This window comes from Spermophilus citellus (genome assembly GCF_964194105.1).
Source record: "Spermophilus citellus genome assembly, chromosome: 15".
NCBI lineage: Eukaryota > Metazoa > Chordata > Mammalia > Rodentia > Sciuridae > Spermophilus > Spermophilus citellus.
In genome coordinates, this window is record NC_138195.1 from 38,299,130 (window position 1) to 38,320,367 (window position 21,238).

At 35.8% G+C, this 21,238-nt stretch overlaps 1 protein-coding gene across 1 annotated transcript in view; it reads left to right on the forward strand.

Annotated features, from left to right (window-relative positions):
• The window catches only part of REEP3 (receptor accessory protein 3), a 108,283-nt gene that overhangs the window by 50,187 nt on the left and 36,858 nt on the right, over positions 1–21,238 (forward strand). The window contains exon 2 of the mRNA XM_081267693.1: positions 3,870–3,942. Coding sequence (XP_081123819.1) covers positions 3,870–3,942 — 73 coding nt within the window. The remainder of the gene's footprint in view (positions 1–3,869; positions 3,943–21,238) is intronic.

The window sequence follows — 21,238 nt, forward strand, 5'->3', positions numbered from 1 at the left end:
TCTGCAACCGAGGACTTAGTATTCCTCCTCTGACCTGGTGACACAAGCCATAAACCAAGTGATAAGGAAGTCACCAGAAATTTACTGCCCTCACCTTCCTCAAGTAAATCCTATAAATGAACTAAAAATAGAGATTTAAGTATTTATTCAGTGTAAGTAAGACTTTATCATATGAATAAATACAAATATTTATTCAATATGAAGGGTTACAAATATACTATATATGTTATATGCTGATGTGTGTCCTCTTGAAATTCATGTGTTGGTGTCATAACCCCTGTTCCTCATGTGTGGAAGTTTTAACTCCCTGTACCTCAGAACAGGTCTTCAAAGAGGTGGTTAAGTTAAAATGGCATATTTGAAATAGGTCTTAATCCAATATGATTGTATCCTTATAAGTAGAAATTAAAACACACAGATTTAAGAGGCAACTGTGCGAGGACAGAGCTAGAAGACTGCAAGCCAAAGAAAGAGTCCTTAGAAGACACAAAACCTACCAGCACCTTGATCTTGGGCTTCTAGCCTACAGAACTGTGAAAAAACAAATTTCCATTGTTTAAGTCCCCTGGAGTGTAATATTTTGTAATGGTAGCCCTAGCATTTTGGCAAATTCATAACCAAAATGGAAAGATAATAACATCTACAAAATTAACATGTAAATAGACAAAAGAAGGACCTAGAATCAACAACCCTCCAGTAACAGTGAGCATACCTAGCATCCAGATATTGGTTTCAAATACCATCCTTAATAAAAAGTACTGGGGCTCTTTGGGGACATGACTGATTGTAGGAATAGGACAAGAAATATATAAAATGAACCTAGAGCATCATGTTGTGCCAGAAAATAATGAAGTATTCAAGAAAATCTCACAAAAATAGACAATGTCAAATGGACACAGGAGCTAACTGAAAGCTTTCCCAATAGCCAATGCTTTGAGCAACAAAATGAAGTGGTACTCGGCTAGGGATGTGGCTCACTGGAAGATTGTTTGCCTCACGTGCAGGAAGCCCTGGGTTCAATCCCCAGCACCACAATGAATAAATAAAAAAAGTGGTATTGGATTATAATTCAGCATGTAAGATAATATTAATGAGTTCATACTGATAAATAAACATTGAATAAACAAATAACTGAGAGAGTATAGACAAGTGTCTAGTACAGAAAAATTCCATATAACTTATGTAGACACTCTGCCATCAGTGAGGTAGAGTATAATTCCCACTAACACATGGGTTGTACATGGTGACTTCTTTCAAAAGGGTACAGTATGGAAAGTAGGAGAAAACGAGTGTCTCTACAGTGGCAAAATCTGACAAAACACTGCCTCAGCAAAGTGGTCCGGGTTAACAGTAACAGTCATGAGTTATGTTATAACTGTACCCTTGACATAAAGTGATAGCAATGACACTTGATTTTTGTGGCCTTCCCAGAAACCCATACCTCCATCTGATCATGAGACGAACAAAAACCAAATTCAAATAGAGAAGAATTCTATATATACTTGATCAGTATTCCTCAAAACTGTCAAAGTGACCAGAAATAAGGAAAATTTGTGAAAATTACAGCTAAGGGAACGCTAAGTCATCTAAATGTAAGGTGCTATACTTCCTGCTATACAATTCAGAAAAAGGCTACTCTGTAAAAACTAAGGAAATCTAATTTAAGTGTGGATTGTAGTTCCTGTGTCACTATGACAAATATACCATACCAATGTATGATGTTAGTAGTAAGGGAAACTGAGTATGGGGTATATGGGAATTATCTGTACTATCTTCCCAACTTTTCTGTAAAACTTGTTCTAAAACAGAATAAACCAAAAATAGACAAAAAGATATCACTCTGCAACAACAGTCTAGTATACACTTGAAAGAAATTCAAACTTAATAGTATCCAGAAATGCTTATTAAAACAGTTCTAAGGGCCAGGCATGGTGGTGATGGTGGCACATGCCTATAATCCCACCTACTTAGGAGGCTAAGGTAGGAGGATCACAAGATTAAGGCCAGTCTAGGTCTTAATCTCAAAGAAAAAGGGCTGGGAATGTAGCTCAGTGATAGAGCACTTGCCTACTATGTGTTAAGGCCCTGGGTTCAATCCTCAGTACAGGGGGAGAGGGTACAGTTTTAATTTGTTTTTCTTATTTAGCTGGCAAATCTTTGGTTGTTTTTGTTTTGTTTTGTTTTTTCTTTTTTAAAAATATTTGTTTGTTCGTCTATTTATTTATTTATTTTTGATGCTGGGGATTGAACCCAGGGCCTTGTGCATGTAAGGCAAGTACTCTACCAGCTGAGCTATATCCCCAGCCCTTTCTTTTTTAAAAAATAAAACGTTTGATTTATAACATAGGAATGTAAAACAGAACAGCTTCCCTGGGAGATATTTCAGTAGTAGGTAAAATATATGTATACTTTTATTTTATTTTATTTATATGTATACTTTTTAAAGCAGTAATATCACAACCAGGAATGAAATGTGAGTGATCAGAAAAATGCTTTTCACAGTATTATGTTCAATAGCAAAATCTTGGGGATTAACCAGAATCCTATAAACTCAGGATTGTGAGAATCTCAAAGTACAAGGCAATGCAGATATTAAGAATAATACTGATGAGCTGGGCACCCGTGGCGCATACTTGTAATCTTAGTGGCTGGAGAGGATGAGACAGGAGGATCACAAATTCAAAGCCAGCCTCAGCAAAAGCGAGGTGCTAAGCAATTGAGTGAGACCCCATCTATAAATAAAATACAAAATAGGGCTGGGATGTGGCTCAGTGTTCAAGTGCCCCTGAGTTTAATCCCCAGTTACACCCCCGCCCAAAAAAAGAATAATACTCGAGGACAAAAAAATGCTATATTACAGGAAAATGCCAGTTGTAAGCTATGTCATAACATTTTTCTATCCATCTATCCATTTATTCTGTTTATGTATATCTCTTAGACCAGGGAATTAATGATCTGAATAAGTGACACTAAATTCAGTCCTATTAGTGATTTGAGGTCTTTTATAAATACTTATAGAGGTATTTTAATGTATATGGTAATTAATATATCAAGTGTTGTTTCACAGCTCTTTCATAATTAGAAGCCAGTATCATGATCAAGTTTTCATCTCCACAAACTGTGTGTGTGTATGTATGTATGTTTATGTTTTAAGTGTACTATATACAGATAGAGTGGGATTTGCATATGATAAAATATAGTAAGTGGTTATTTATGACTGGTAGGATTGAACAATTTTTAATTTACTTTCATGGATTTCTTACATTTTCCAAATGTAATTCAAAGGACCATAGAATATGTTTTTGTGTTGCAAAACAAGATTTAAAAGTCAGTTTTTTAAAAAAAATAAATCTTTCATTCCACAAAACTGGTATCCAAAATATTGAAATATCTTTTTGTTTTAAAAAAAACATATTTTGACTTTGCTTTTCTAAGTGGATTTAGTTTATACACATATTTGCCTTCATGCAAATTTACAGTTATAAGTTTCCTAAAATACTTTTTTTTTCTATTAGGTTAGTTTTCTTGATTATTTTTTTGTTAAAAGCGTTGTTGCAACCAGACAGGCTTGTTGGCACATGTCTGCAGTTCCTGCCATTCAGGAAGTTGAAACAGGAGGTTGTCAAGTTGGAGACCAGCCTCTGAAACTTAGTGACTCTGTCTCAAAATAAAATATAAAAAGGATAGGGGTTTTAGCTCAGTGGTAAAGTGCCCCTGGGTTTGACTCCCAGCAGAGGGGGTGGAGAAGGTGTAGCCCCTGGTAGAGCACTTGCCTAGCATGGATGAGGCCCTGGATTAGACTCTCATAACCATAAAATAAAATAGAAGCATTGTTGTGTTTAATTAGTTTTCTCCTTTTTTATTTTTAGACTGGTGTTTGGAATGCTTTATCCTGCATATTATTCATACAAAACTGTGAAAACAAAAAACGTGAAGGAGTATGTAAGTATAGTTTTATGAGTGATTATTTCTCAATTTATCAGTAATGCAAAGCATTGGAAAAATTACTGTCCTTTTAGAAACAGCTGGAATAATATGTTGGGTGAAACTGATGTAAATGATTAAAAACTAGCTTTGACAACAACTCCAAAGTGGATCTTTAAAAATAGTTCACTGTTAGTTGGCATCTAAAGAAATATGCGGTTCCCATGATGAGTAATAGGATAGTTCTTAATATAGTCTGTAAATTGCAGTATAATAAGGGTTTGGGATTTTTTGTTTGTTTGTTTGACTTTTGGGGGGAGGGTTGTGACTTTTCTATCCTTGTAAATTTATAGGTGCACTGAGAATATCTTTCTTTTCCATGCAAAATTCTTTTCCTCTTTCATAGGCCTTTTAACACTTTCTAATTGATTTAAGTATGCAGATATTCTATCACTACTAACAACTGCAATCTTTTTTCTTCTTGAATTTTGCTGAATTTATAATGATTTTGTTTTTAATCCTCAATATTTTTTATTTCAGTTTACTCTTTCCTATTCCTGATTTTTGTTGTTGTTTATTCATTGTTTTATCATTTTCTGTAAGTTCTGCTCTTTCCCAGCCTTAACCATACTGTTTAATAGAAAATGGCCTTTCTCCCATATGAATCCCTGGCATGGTTTACCATGTTTGATGGAGTGAAATTTCAGAGAAAATTTTCTTATTCTGAATGTTGCCTACAAATAGAATTGAATAATCTGTGACCTTTTGTGACTAGCTTCTTTCACTTAGCATATGTTTTCAAGGTTCATCCATGTCTTAGTGTGTATCAGTGTTTCATTCTTCTTTGTAGCTAAACAATATCCCATTGTATTGATAAATGAAAAACACATTTTGTTTATTCATCTATTGACAGACATTGGAATTGTTCTGTTTTGTCTATTATGAATAGAGCTGCTTATGTATAAGAATTTGAGTACCTGTTTTTTAACTCTTTCACATATATAGCCGTGGTTCTTTGTAAAGAATCTTAAACAGAAGTCTTGTCATCCAACTCATCAAATGATCAGAATTCAGATCATAATTATTCTCTATTTTGGGTTTTAGGGAAGAAGCAATAGACCTTTGTAGCTAACCTATTCTACTGAACTGTTACTGACATTTTTTTTCTCTTGATGTGAAACTAATTTTTGTAATGAACTATATTTTTACTAATCAATTCAAATAGTGGAATAAATTTAGCAGAGGTAAAGAACTTAGCTGAGTGGTGAGGTTTTTCTATCCTTATATAGATTTCTTGGATTTAGAATTGGTGAAATCACCTTAAAAGATGGAACCACATTAAGTTCTAGTCATTTAAATTCATCTTATAGGGCTGAGGTTGTAACTCAGTGGTAGAACACTTGCCCAGCACTTGTGAGGCACTGGGTTCTATCCTCAGCACCACATTAAAAATAAACAAATAAAATATTATGTCCATGAACAACTAAAAAAAATTAATAGATAAATTTCTCTTAAAAAGTACTTGAAGAATGTATTTTAACATATAATAAATATTTCAAGAATTATTTTATAGCACAGACCTATATTAGTTTTTTAGAAGCCAGCACTTAGTTTCATTAACAATGCTTCTCAAACTGCCTATTGGGAAAGACCAGTTTTGTTTTGTTTTTTCCAAGAAGTCATTGACCAGTGTTTTTGAAAAATAAAATAACTAGTAATTAGAAAAAAATGAAATAAAAAAACGTGAAATAAAACCCAGATTTTTTTATTACTCATTTCAATAGACATGAAATTACTATCAATTTTTTTTTACTTTAGCAATATAGTAATACTTCACATCCTTGCACAATTCCCTAGACAATACTCTGCCCTTCTGTGAAATAATTTAATTGGAATTCTGTTTTGAATGGTTAAAAACAAGAGTTTCCCACCATTTCTAAACACAATGAAAATATGAATAGTATACAATTGACTAATGCTTACTGAAAGTGAATCGTTTCCTATTTGGTTTACTTTTTGTTTGATTTGGTTTGGTTGGTTGGTGGGTTTAAATTTTTTATTTTGTTCATTTGTTTTTTATTTTTCAGTACTGGGGATTGAATCTAGGCCTTGTGCATGCTAGGCAAGCACCTTGCCTCTGAGCTACATCCCCACCCTACCTCTCCCTATTTGGAATATTTTTTATGCTATTATTAAATGAGATCTTTATCTGATTAGTTGTACAGTTGAAGTACAGGGTAATATGCCTCTCAACAGTGTCACCTATAAAGCATTCCAGAGACCCAAGATATGCAACAATTGGTGTGGCTTTGTGTACATACTTGTATTTAAGATACTCTCTTGTGTCCTCTTCCAAATTTGCTTGATTTTTATTGGGGAAAATGTTGAAGTATAAGTTGAAAGTGACGTTTGGATCAGAGGCTCTTATCAGCAGATAAGAAATATTACCCCCTAAAGTAAAAATAAAAGGGAAAGGGAAAGGAGGAAGCAATAAGAAATATGAAAGTATTAAATAAATTGTAATAAAAACAAGTCAAGGGGCTGGGGATGTGGCTCAAGTGGTAGCGCGCTCGCCTGGCATGCGTGCGGCCCGGGTTCGATCCTCAGCACCACATACAAACAAAGATGTTGTGTCCGCCAAAAACTAAAAATAAATATTAAAAAATTCTCTCTCTCTCTCTCTTTCTCAAAAAAAAAAAAAAAAAAAAAAAAAAAAAGTCGACCTGTGTGTGCAAATGATGCCAAAAGAGAAGAAAAAATATGTTTTATGGACTGACCTAAGAATCATTATAAAAAGACTAGTCCATTTATCACTATGCATCAATTTTACTTCATTAATTTTAATTTTCAGGGGCTGGGGATGTGGCTCAAGCGGTAGCGCGCTCGCCTGGCATGCGTGCGGCCCGGGTTCGATCCTCAGCACCACATACCAACAAAGATGTTGTGTCCGCCGAGAACTAAAAAATAAATATTAAAAATTCTCTCTCACTCTCTGTCTCTCACTCTCCTTTCTCACTCTCTCTTAAAAAAAAAAAAATTTAATTTTCAAAGACTTGAGAAGATGCTTAAGAAAACACCCGAAATTTATTTATTTACTTATTTATTTATTTGGTACTGAGGATTGAACCCAGGGGTGTTCAACCATTGATTCAATCCCCAGCCCTTTTTTATATTTTAGTTAGAGACAGGGTCTTGCTGAGTTGCTAAGTGCCTCACTAAGTTGCTGAGGCTGGCTTTGAACTCAAAGTCCTCCTGTCTCAGCCTCCAGCTATAGGCATGCACCACCATACCCATTCCAGATTTTTATTACTAATTCTGCTTTGTAAATTTAATTTGGCCTGTGAAGAAAATTCATGAACATTCTTAATCAAAATCAATAAAGTTTGATATATTTGGATATATATCCATGTATGTATGTGTGTGTTTATTTAGCATGTTGTTTTGCATTGCTGTTTTTATGTTATTGTAATGCTTTTTAGCAGATCATTGCCTTTCTTCAGCATTGAGTATTGAACTCAGGGATTTGCTCATTACTAAGCAAGTGCTGTACCACTGATCTATACTCCCAGCTGAATGTAGAATTGTTTCTAAAGAATAATCATTAACAAAGTAAGAAATATCTTATGCAATTTTGCTATAATTCTGTTACCCCCAAAAAAAGTTTTCTTAACCATTCCTGTGGGAAAACTAGAGTAACTGGTAAAATAAACTAGGGAACTAGAAAGGCAAGTGGCTAGAGCTGGTTTGATAATTACATGGTAATTAGTACTGTTTCATAAGTAAAATAAGTTGAAAACCAAAAATAGTCAGGCACTGCAACAGGAAGGGCAGGATGTCAGCCTTTGAGAAGGAAACACAGGGGCTGGGGATGTGGCTCAAGCGGTAGCGCGCTCGCCTGGCATGCGTGCGGCCCGGGTTCGATCCTCAGCACCACATACCAACAAAGATGTTGTGTCCGCCAAGAACTAAAAAATAAATATTAAAAATTCTCTCTCTCACTCTCTCTCCTCTCTCACTCTCTCTTTAAAAAAAAAAAAAAAAAAAAGAGAGAAGGAAACACAATATATAAACACTAAATATAAAACACTAAAATATAAAAATTATCTCCTGGTAACCTAGTTGTCTAACATCAAGGCTGTTAAACTAAGTTGAGATGTCATCTTGTAATAATAATATCTTTTATATATATGATTTTCTACCAATATCAAAATAATTTTGCATATTATTATTTCCAATTGCTGCTCTAACAAATACCACACTCTTAGAGGCTTAAAACGACATAGATTTATACTGATGTAGTCCGAGAGGTCAGAAATCTAGAATGGGTCCACAGGGCTACATTCCTTCTGGAGGCTCTAAGGAAAACTATCTGCTTCCTTTTCCAGCTTCCATAGAGTAGTTCTTAGTTCTTAGTTCCACATGCTTAGCTATTTACTTTCCAGCTTCCTTGGCTTAGTTCTCTGTTCCTCAGTCTTCAAAGCAGTCAACTTTGGACCTTTTAATGCTTCCAGGTCTCTTGTTCTTTCCTTCTGCCTCCCTCTTCCTCTTATAAGGACCTTTGTGACTGCACTGGGCCCATTTGAGTAATCTAGAATAATCTCCCCCTTTCGAGGTTGTCTGATTAACAGCCTGAATTGCATCTGCCCCACCCCATACCTCCCCCTCCCCCCGCCCTTTACCATGTCGCCTAACATATTCATAGTTCCTAGGGATTGGAACATGGATATTTTGGAAAAATAAGGCATTATTCTGCATACCCCCATAATATCCCACTCATCCTTGCTGTAGCCCTATTAAGTAGGCAAGAAAGATATTTCTGAATAATGAATGAAGGGGTAAATAAATAAGAAAAGGAAAAAAGTTGACTTTAAATGTATATCAAATATTAAATGATGTTTATAAGAGCATGCACATTTCTTAAGTGGATTGATCTACCTTCTCAGCTTTGATTCTTCTGGGTTAGGGCATATATATAATCCAGTCTGAACACTTATCCCAAAGCCTAGTTTCTCTGTGGCATTTGGTTATGACCTAAATTCTGCTGATATCTACTTCAAAATTATTTTCTAAAAGCAAACATTTTGGTTAATTTACTTCATCCCACCCTAACTACTACCATTCCCCTTACGCCTGCAAGTGGTAGATTGCACCTGATAAAACAGATGCTGTGTTCAAATCAAAACAAATGGAAAGTTGCTGTGTATTTTGGCAACTTTCCTCCTTTGCCTATTTTTAAAACAGAGCTTTCCTAGGATATAATTTCCTGTATAGTGTGGCTGATATGGCCTACTTAAAGACTTTCAGTCTTGCAGTAATTGAAATGTAAACTTACTGAAGAATTAGTATGGTTTTGCAAATTTTTTCAGGCTCATACTATATTATGACTTGAAAATAGAGTGTTTACTTCCAAGTCATGTGTAATTGCTGTAGCTTTTCTAGGAAACCAGTGTTCTTATTCTAAGAATGTTAGAGAAAGCAGCAATGAAAAAGTTGGCTAACAGCACTTAAAAATTAAAATCAGACATTTGATCCTGAAATTTACTGTGAGCAAGAACAAAGAACCGGAAAAACTCTGGGAGATTACACTTTTAAAGGTGCAGAAAAGACCCTCAAAACCATTGACTTGGTTTTGAAAGTGACCCAATTTTTGACTGAATATTTAGGTGATATGAAAAAGAACAAATATACCACATGCCACTTTTACAGTTCTTTTATATAGTAAAATGTAAAGTTCTGTGCTAGTTTTAGGGTGGAGATAGAAGGGGGGAAGATACTAAAGAGCAATTCTTTATCATCAAGAAATGTTCCCTAAGTATATTTTAATATTTTTTATTAAAAATATTTATTCAAGAGCTAGGAATGTAACTCTGGTGCCTACCATGTGCAGGGCCCCCCTGGATTTAATCCCTGACCCTGCCTCCCATTTTTTTTTATTTGATTCAAAGGTTTTAACAATTGAGAAAGTTTAAAGATTAGCCTACTGATTAACATGGGATTTCTTACACTGAAAACTAGTATTATAGGACCACATGCTTAGCTGTTTACTTTCCATTTTGATCTACTTCTAATTTAGTTTTTATTTGTATTAAATCAATACTTGCCTTAAAGTCCATTAGTTTTCCAAGGCATAAGCATATGAAAAACAAAAATTTTTCACACTGTCATACCTATTTCTAAATATCTAGAGGCACTATTTTCAATTGTTGTATTTGAATCTAATATTTATTTCCAAATTCTAGATAACATGCCTACTTTGCTATTTCTTAGTTTTTCAGATGGGCATCGTGACTTGACTTCCTTCTGTGAAAGATGATTTCATAGTTACCAGTGCCACACATGCATATTTCCCTGTCCCAACAGCTTCCCAGTGTCATTACAGTGAAACTTGAATTGGATCAATATTCAATATTTATGTTAAATAGGCTAAGTTAGAGAGAAGCAGATTATAAAGATAAACACTAAGTCCAGTGAGTGGCAAACGCCTATATTCTCAGCTATGGTGGAGGCTGAAGCAAGAGGATTGAAAGTTTGAGACCCATCTGGGCAACTTAGTGAGACTCCATCAAAATTAAATTGAATTTTAAAAGGATGTGGATGTAGCAGGGGTAGAGTGCATAGTTTGTGCAGGGTCTATTCTCTATTCCCAGTAACCTAAAAAAAAAAAAAAAATAGTGCAGATAAAGAACAGAGCATCAGGAACCAAGCTGCCTTGGTTATCACCTTTATCCTACCCCTTACTGACTGTATCTTTAAGTGAGTCATTTGACCTTTCTGTGCCTCAGTTTCCTTATATATAAAATGAAAGCAGGAAGGAGCACTTAGCACCTCAGGTGGTTGTGAGGGAAATGTGAGTTAATGAATATAAAGCATTTAAATCAGTACCTGAGATATGACAGTGCCTGTTAATAATCATTTTCATTATGTAAACACTATTTGCAGTTGATCTCTGTAGGGCCCTACCATTATTGTCCCTTTCCCTGGTATTATTTATTGCCTTGACATTTGGGGAGTTTTTTGGTTTTGTTTTGTTATGTTTTTTCAGTGCTGGGGATCAACCTAGAGCCTTGTGTGTGACAGGCAAGCACTCTATCCCTACACCCCCAACCTGAAAATCAAGTTTTAATAAATAATTTATTTAATTTATGTTATTCTTTGTAAATCTTACTTTTGATGTATTGGGTTTACTTATTTTATATTAGTATACAAATTTACTTTCAAAATAGTGAATAACTGTAAGGGTCCGGTGAACGTCAGAGGAAGAGAGCACCAAGAGACCAGCTCATGCAACAGCAAAAGGGGATTTATTGAGGATCCAATCCAGCGCGCTGGGGCTCCAGGCTCACTCAAGAAGGGAGAGCGGCCAAGAGCCCCGAGCAGGGGTTGAGCAGTGCTTAAGTACACTTTTTTAGAGAGGGCAGGGACTTTACATACATCACAGTCTCCTTTAACAAATCACCATACACCGCGGGAAAATCAAACAACAATTCTCAAACATGATTAGCACATTCATTGGCCGGAACAGGTCGGGCAGGGGTGATTGGTCACTCCTAAGGAGGGGATACATTCAAACTGATTGGTTTGGGCCCTGAATGCCTACGTGCCAAACTGCACAGGGTCCTAGGTTATTAAACAACTAAATGGTCAGGGGGAATATCTACTGGGCAGTCCCGGGAATTGTCCTAACAGCTACAGGAATTTCAGGTTTAGAGTGTAGCATAGGAGCTTAACAATACCTGGTCCTTTACATTTTAACTCAGGCTTTGCAGCTTAGAAACTTTACAATACCTGGTCTTTTACACTTTAACTTCAATTTCTTTTACTCTTTCATAATTATTTGTTAAAATAAGTGACTTGTACTCTTCCTTATGTTTTCTAAAAACAATTTCTTCATGATCATATCTTGGATTCATTAGAATGGATCCAACTTTAAGAGGTAAATGTTAAATATGAATAAGATTATTATTGAAAATAAATGCCTAATATAGTCCCTTTGAAGTTTCAGAATGTGATTTAATGTAACCCTTGACCTTTATGAAGTAAATTAGAAGCATTCTCACAGTTTCCACACAAAGATACATCTAGCCAGCTGTCCTTTTCTAGTATCCAATGAAAATGTTTTTTAACATACACAGAAAGAAATGTTTCACAGTAACATTAAACCTAAGAGGCTAAGTGAGTCTTTTGCTAATATCTAGGAAGAATTTTACCAACTGCAATGCCAGTGGAAATGGATTTTTAAAACAGAGACAGAAACAGTTTTTTCCATTAAAGGAAATGTTGCTAAGAAGTAAATTGGAGAGAGGCCTAGCCACCTCCACCCTAATCCCTAGTGATGGAATAGTTTAAAATCATAAAAGCTACAATAACGAAAAAACTCCACCCTCACTGCAGGCAACATGAATTCAGAGGCAGCCACTGTGCTGCCTTCTCTTTATCTGTTCAGAAACCATAACCTTATCACTTTGAAGAAAACCCCATGAGTTCTAAAGAGAAATAATCATTGACTAGAGGAGAAATCAAAAGTATGGCAGTACACTAATTGAAAAATCAAAATGAAAGTAATACATATCACAATTTCCATTTCTGCATATAATAACTTTAAAAGGATTTTGAAAAAGGAAGAAGAAAAATGAAATTGAACATCAACTCACAAAGCAAGAAAAATATCAAATTAAAAGATTCTGTAAGACAGCAAGATAAATAAAGCAATATAAAAGTAAAAAATAAAAATAAACACACATACACACTAAGCCAGGCATGGTAGCATATGCCTGTAATTCCAGCAACTGGGGAGGCTGAGGCAGGAGGATCACAAGTTTGAGGCCAGTTTCAGCAATGTGGTGAGATCCTAAGCAACTTAACAAGACCCTGTCTCAAAATTTTTAAAAATTAATAAAAAGGGCTGGGGATGTAGCTCAGTGGTAGACCACCTCTGAGCTCAAACCCACATAAAATCAGAGGAATTAATATATCTTAAGAGTTGTTCTTTTGAAGAAGCTTAATAAAATAAACATTTGAAGTAGCTAAGGAAGGGTAGGGTAGAAAAAGAATTAACAAATTGAGAAACAAGAAAAGGTTTAAGCAAGTAGTGCTAAATTTTAAAATATTAAACTATCTATAATTTTTATTCAAAAAAATTAGATACTTAATAGACATATCTGACTTTTTTCTTTTCACCTAACGGTTATACTATTAATATAGTGAATTTCCTTTTTTACACAATAGCAGGATCTGCCTTTGAAATGCTCAGACACGTACATCATCTTTCCATTATGTAATTTTAGAAATATAGTGCTTTACCAACTACAGCTGTAATAATCAGATTGTCAACCAGATTGCCATCACACTGTGAAAGGTCCTCCTAAAAATATAAAAGATAGAGCTGTTCCTGAAGTAAGTAAGTAAGAGAAATAAAATCTTTCCCCAAAATCTCTTGTAATTTTAAAACCACATGAAAAAGATATTACTTTAGAAATGTAAAAAGATGAAGTCCTTTTGAACAACCATAATAAATTTAAAATATATTAAAATGTATTTTTACTTTAAATTTTGTCTGACTCTTGGCTCTCAGAATATTTTTTAAAAACAAGTAAATCACTGTTTAAAAACAAACAGATCCAGGAGGGGATTCCAACATGGCGGCGGGCGCAGAGAGATCAAGTCTCTGACCTCTTCAGCTGTGCAGGCATAGGGAGTCGTAAACAACCTAAATCTGTTTGCTCAGGATCACTAGGCAATGCTGAGCTGACGTGGATCTGGGGCGAACACTCTGGGCCTCTCAGAACACACACTGAGCCCGGATCAGCTGAATTCAAGCTCCCGTTCGCCTGCTTCCCGCAGACAAACACCTGTGACTCAGCACTAATCCATCCGGCTGAAACAACTGGTCAGCCCTTCTGATCCTACGGAGGTAAATGCCTACCGAGCCTTCATAGGTAGTGGCCACAGGTTTGAAACAGGGCTTGGGAGAGACAGTAAGGACCCACCCGTTGCATTGGTCGCCCGGCAAAGGGAAACGAACTGTCGCCATTTGCAAGAGATACCACCATGGCAGAGAACTGACGTCACCAGACTGCAGTGGAGGAGATAACTTCATTGAAACCTGCGGCTACAGGTGTGTAATTCCCTAGCCTTCCCTCTCCACACATGGAGAAACCTTAAGGGCCCCTCCCAGCTCTCCCGTGAGCGGCATAGCCAGACCGAGGGAATCAGAGGTGGCGCGGGACTCGCGGTGCGGAACTACCGCTCCCACCAGTGCTGACAGCTGAGGTCTCTTGCACCAGCTACCGGAGGCGTGGCTACCGGAGGGCAAGTAAAATTCGCTGAGGATTCTCAGCCCCAAGCTCTACAAACTTAGGGTCTGAGGGAATGGCACATTGGAAGAGTGTGCCCAGTCATTCATGAAAACAGGGCTCCCGGGAGCAGCAGACCTGGCGTGTAGCCAGTATTGTGGTGAGCGGCACCCATGAGAGGGGCCTGGCTAGAGGAAAAGTGGGAAGTGACTAGACACAAGAGGAGGCCCTAGGCACTCAGGATTAGAGACTCACCCAGTCTGGGAGGAGCTGCTGCACAGTGATTGGTTCCCGCGTATTGACAGGAGAAACTTGGCCTGGTGGGCACAGCGCCACCTACTGGAAGAGAAGTTAATCAAACTCTAAGACTGCATTTATTAGTTTTTTTTTTCTTTTTTCTTTTCTCTTTTTTTTTGATTTGGGTTTTTCTTTCATTTTCATTTTTCTTGTTGTTTTTTTAAATTTTTTTTTACAATTTTTTTTTAATTTTTTTTTCTTCTAAATTTAATTTTAATTTTTTTAATTATTTTTTTAAAATTTTTTTTCTTTTTTTATTTCCTATTTTTTTCTTCTTTTCTCTTTTTATTTCTTTTCAATTATCTTATCCCCCCTTCCTTGAATTCTACCTGCTTACTCTCATTCTCTTTAGTGACTTCTTCCCTTCCCTTCTAATACCTTTCCTCCCAAGCATCAAATAAATTTATAGGAGTAAACAGTAACTCAGCAGTCAAACAGAACAAGAAGTAACATGAGCAGCTTCAAAAAGCAAGGAAGAAAAGGAGTACAAACAATGCAGGACAGCCTAAATATTCAGGAAGACCTAGAGTCATCAGAAAAATGGTCATATAAAGAACTCAAGGAACACCTTAGACAGATGGAATGGAACCTTAAAGAGGATACCAGACAGCAAATTCAAGCAGCAAAAGAACACATTGAGAATGAATTACATAAACAGATAAAAGAAGAAGTTAAGCATCTTTATCAGGAGATAGAGATTATAAAAAATAATCAAACAATAATTCTAGAAATGAAGGAAACGATAAACCAAATTAAAAACTCAATTGAGAGTATCACTAACAGAGTGGAGCAAGTAGAAGCCAGAACGTCAGATAATGAAGACAAAATATATCATCTTGAAAAGAGTCTAGCCAACTCAGAAAGGCTGGTAAAAAATCACGAGAAAAACATCCAAGAGTTATGGGATAACATAAAAATACCAAACTTACGAGTCATCAGGATAGAAGAAGGTACAGAGATTCAAACCAAGGGAATGAGTAACCTGCTGAATGAAATAATTACAGAAAACTTTCCAGAAATAAAAAAGGAAACAGATATACAAATTGAAGATGCATACAGGACACCGAGCACACAAAATCACAGTAGACCAACGCCAAGACACATTGTTATGAAGATATCCAATATACAGAACAAAGAGAAAATATTAAAAGCTACAAGAGAAAGGAGACAGATTACATTCAGGGGTAAACCAATAAGGTTAACAACGGATTTTTCATCACAGACACTGAAAGCAAGAAGGTCATGGAACAACGTATTTCAAACACTGAAAGACAATGGATGCCAACCAAGAATTCTGTATCCAGCAAAATTAAGCTTCAGGTATGACAACGAAATAAAAGTCTTTCATGATAAACAAAAGTTAAAAGAATTTGTAGCCAGAAAACCAGCATTGCAAAGCATTTTGAGCAAAACACTACACGAGGAAGAAATGAAAAACAATAACCAAAACCATCAGTGGGAAGTGCCTCGGTAAAGACAGAGGGCGCGGGGAAAGATAATCATGGAGAAACAAACTAAATTTTTTAAAAAAAGGATATATAATCAAACATGGATGGAAGTACAAACCATATATCAATAGTAACTCTGAATGTTAATGGCTTAAACTCTCCAATAAAGCGACATAGGCTGGTATCATAGATTAAAAACAAACAGATCCAAACTTCAGGTAAAATGGAAGAGGTCTTGAAAAGCCACAGAAATAGATTGAGTGATTCATATTTACAAAATCACAGTAATTTCCAAAGGTTTCCAACAGCCTCTTTCAAATGAACATCTAACATTTCAGTTTTATTATGTTATATTCTTATTAACAAGAATGTCCAAATAAATTACTGGAAACATCTGGGGAAGTTTCTGCCATTGATGTATGTTAGAACATAATTTTAGCCTGTCAATCAAGGTTTTTACCTTTTCTCTATATAAAAGGCAGATTTACTCCTAAGGAGGACACTCTTAAAGTGTACTTTCTCCTTGTGAAGGCAGGAAACCTTCATCAAATTGTCCATGGCCAGATAGTAAGAACATTCTTCATGACTTTGGAGAAAGAGCTATGAACAGTATCACTGAGAGGGTGAAAGTCCCAGCTCCTTCTACTTTATTGAGCTTTTTGGGTGGGTTATTTATTTATTTTTAACAAGTTATCTCACAAATCCAAGCATTCTTTCTTTTTCTCCAATCTAAGGCTCTTTCTTCTATTAATTTATTTATTTGTTGTTACTGGGGATTAAATTCTGGGCCACTGAGATACATCCCCAGTTCTTTTGTTGTTGTTGTTGTTGTTTGTTGGGGGAGGGAGTTTTGTTTGTTTTTGTTTGTTTGTCTTTTGGTTTGGTTTTGCTTTGAGTGAGGTTTCACTAAATTACCCAGATTGGTCTCAAACTTAAGATCCTCCTGCCTCAGCCTACTGAGTAGCTGAGATTACAGGCTATTACATCACACCTATCTCTTGGCTCTGAAGGTAGTGAAGGTCAACACCTTCCACTAGCCAATGTGAGAACAGGCAGGAGCAGTCTCCCACCATACTGCTCTCAAGCTTCAGTGAGTGTACAAAATGCAGATTCTGTTTTGGTGGGTTTCATTTGGCTTGAGATTCTGCATTTCCAGAAGGCTCTCAGGTAATGTTGGTGCTATTGTTTTATCGATTACATGCCAAGAATTCTGTACATGGTCTAAATTCTGATCACACATCCAAAAGACAGGGAGTTGCCTTTTGAAAGCTTCATGGCCCTCTGCCTGAACATGTGATGAAGGAGTCTAGCTATTTGTATAACTGTAATTACCAGGATTTCTATCCATAGTCAAATTGGAGAACCCTGATTAATTTAAGAGTTATCTTATAGGGACTGGAGTTGTGGCTCAGTGGTGGAGCACTTGCCTACCATGTGTGAACCACTGGGTTAGATTCTCAGCACTGCATTTAAATAAATGAATAAAATAAAGGTCCATCAACATCTGAAAAAAAAAGTTATGTTATTGAGGCACTCAAGCAGCCTTTCATCACAGCCGTTTACCACACTACACTTTTAAAATAATCAAAATAATAAAATTTGTATATGCAAATGGATACTAAATAGCAACAAGTTTATTTTTTATATGTAAATGGCTTAAACTTGAATTAAACTTTATTTAATTAAACATATATATAATTTAATTTTGATTAAAGCAAAATAATGTTAGGGGAATATATTAAGTTGAAATTCCTGATTTCCATGTTTTAGGGCTGGCCTAAGATCTATATATCAGCAAAGGTTCCTTCTTTACTCAGCTTTCACTATCCTCCATGTTCCTGTCAGTGTTTACCCAGAACCTATACCTTGGCCATTGGGCAGCCATTTCTTCCTCCAAGTAACCTTGCTGTTCTTTCCCTCTTCCCGCCCCCTCCCCGCTCACTCAGACGTGAACCTCAGTTATCAGTTCTTTCTGTGAGGTTGATTACACATGCACATGCTTTTGAAGAGAAGTAATTTGATAACACAGGTCTGTTTTGTCATGATAGAGATTTATTCTTCTTGCACCTTTCTACTTTTGTTTCTTCTGTCGGTCTTGGCTTTCTAAGCAAGACTGTGAGTCTAGCATTACAAGGGCTGGTGCTCACTATTTGAATACTTACTGTATGTTTAAGGTATGCTGTGGAACCTTTCATATACAGCTGCACATGTGCACAGTGTGTGGTATCATACCTGAAGAATGCAATTTTTCATTTACTGTTTTACTCATACCTTTGTCGATCACTTGAAGAAAGAGACATATCTTCAAAGGCTAGGTTAGAACACTGGTGGAAGGAGCAAGATGGAATCCATTTTGTGAAGACAAATGAGGGGCCTAGACTAGAGGCCTCAGTTCCTGTGGAAATGCCTCAAATAGGAAGCATAATGGACCAAGACTTTAGGAACAGCAGGGGAAAGAAGGAAATAAGTTGATTTGGGGGGATGGAAACTAGTATAACCAATAGAATGGCCATTAGCCCAGTTTACCTCTCTCTGATAGGTTCTTTCCCATGCTAAAATCCTGACAAATTCTATATGGTGCATTTAAAAGAGAAATGTGTCTCTTACAAATGTGTATTATCCCAAATAAATCAAGAGGACTTTAAACAACAACAACAAAAAAAAGAGTCAAGCATGAATTCTCAGCCACTGTGGATGGAAAGAGTTATTTTGGGACTGAGAAGTCATTCCTTCCTAAATTCTGCTCCTGGGAACAGTTCCCTTAAACAGTTCCTGCTTTTTGCATCTTCTTTCAACACTCTTTTTAAATTAATTACCATCTAGTTTTTAAACATCTCTGTACTCTCCCTTCTCTCAAGTTTTTTCAAATTCAACAGAGAGATGAGATATATATGGGGCTCAGGTGATACAACAGTACTGTAGACACCAATGCAACATCCCTTTCTGGTTATAGTCTGCCCCATTTTAATTCACTTTAACACCAGATACAACTCTGTAAGGTAAGACTTTCTCTTTTTGTTTAGTATTCTGGAGATCTGTAACAGCAGTAACCAGAAACCCCGGATAGTAATGTTGCTGTGTGTGGGTTCAGCATCTCAAAATACAGCTCCCAATCATCTGAGTCCTGGGGAGCTACACAGAGTTAAGACATGCTCAAATGTAGCAGTCGGGGGAAAAAAATCCCAAAGTTCTGGAAGCTCAAAATCAATTCTAACAACTTTATTGGTACTTGATATGCTCCATCTTTTTAAGGAATGATGTTCAGTCATGGTCTCTGTTCATTTTGGATTTAACTGCAACTAGCTTATTTTCAGCCATGCCTCCAACTTGGCACAGCACTGAAAAAAAATCCCATAACCAAGCCATCTGGGTTGTATAAAAGAGGGAGTTTTTCTATTTGATTTCTCACATTTTGTTCCTCTTTGTTTTAAAGAGGGGGGTGGGAATCATTATGAAGTAATCAAATTATTACATAATGTTAATGAAACAGAAGAAATCATTTCAACTCTATACTGTTTCTAAAGAATTTTATATCAGAGGATTTTTTTCTGTTGTCTCTGAAATGCAGTATGGAATGAATGTTTTGGGTGAATTGACTGAGTAGCTAATAATGGTCAGAAAATGAAGTTCTCTTTGGGTGGTCTGAAATTCTGCAATGTTTATTTCTTTTTAGACTCAGCAAAGATTTTTTTTCTTTCCAGTGAAGCATATTTTACCATTTTATGCTCTGGATTTATTTAGTTTGGTTATAATTGAAATCATTACACATATGTAAGTTTTTTAAATTTTTTTTAAAGACCAGCATTAATAACTTTATGATTCAGAGAATCTGTAATTAAGAGAAGTTGGAAAGATTTTTACTGTCTGATAACTTTGAAAACAGCTATAACACAACAGACTATTTGTATGTAATTTATAAGCTGCTACTTGCAGATCATAGATCTTATTTGACTCTTGTATCAGTTCAGTCCTTAAATTTTAAGGAATAGATAGGCATGGTAGCACATGCTTATTGTCCCAGCAACTCAGGAGTCTGAGGCAGGAGGATAAAAAGTTCAAAGCCAGTCCCAGCAACTTAGTGAGACCCTGTGTCAAAATAAAAACTAAAAAAGGCTGAGGATGTGGCTCAATGGTAAAGCACATCTGGGTTCAATCCCAGTATCAAAAAAAAAATAAATTTTTTTTTAAGGAATAGTTTAGTTAGAAGCCTTTCGCTGCCCTTATTTTACCAGATGCTGGGTTATATGGTGGTGAACAATACCGTTTCAGGCCTCATTGCTTGTGACTGCCAAGTATCAGAGGAAGGTGATATATAAACCAAATGCAGGCATATGTTACAAAGTACAGTACACAAAGACTGTACATGACCTGCAGAGGGCTAGAGGCAATTAAAAAAGGCTGCCCTTTGGAAGTGAAGACATTTCATTCCTATAAAGTGGTGGATAATATATAATATGTAGTAATATATATAGTAAAATATTAATAGTTACATATTGGATCAAACATGCCATAACTGCCTGTCATCTAGCTGTATGTCTTATTTGCCTCCCCCATAAAAGTTTTTTGAAGATAAGAACACCTTGACATGGTTTACAACTATTTCATGTCAAAGGCTTTGTTTATAATAGGCCTTAAATAATATTTATCAAATTCATATATCACTTGAATTTTTCTTTTTATCATATAACTATAAATTGGTATAGCGTATCACATTGATTATTGCTATTATACTATCACATTGGTTATAGCAAAATAAGTTACATAAGGATACAATTTAAGAAAAATATTTTTTAATTAGAATGCCATTACTACTATTTTCCATGACTCTCATAAACTGATACTCCTCTGCATACTTAGGACCTGTATATTGTTCTCAATTTCTATAATGGAAATCAGGAAGGTCATCTTATAGTTTAAAATGGGATCTTCATAAAGGTATTGTCTAAGAATGTAAAACATAAAAACTTGTGGAAAAATGTTAAAGGAGGCCAGCTTTTCTTTTGCCATCAGTGTATGTAAATGCATTCCTATTAAGTGGAGCATGGTCTTCTGATAGTAAATTTAGACTATGAGTATGTTCATTTTGCAGTATTCACTCAGGCTTTAAATATCTTCTAATTCCTGGGGGAGAGTGAATAAGAACACCATCACATGACTGTCTGGATTTCTGAAATGCTAAGGCTTTAGAAAAGCCTTATGGATTTTGATTAATAATAGAGCAAGGACTGACTTGATAAGTAGGATAATCTGATCTATGCACTATATAAACCAGAATGT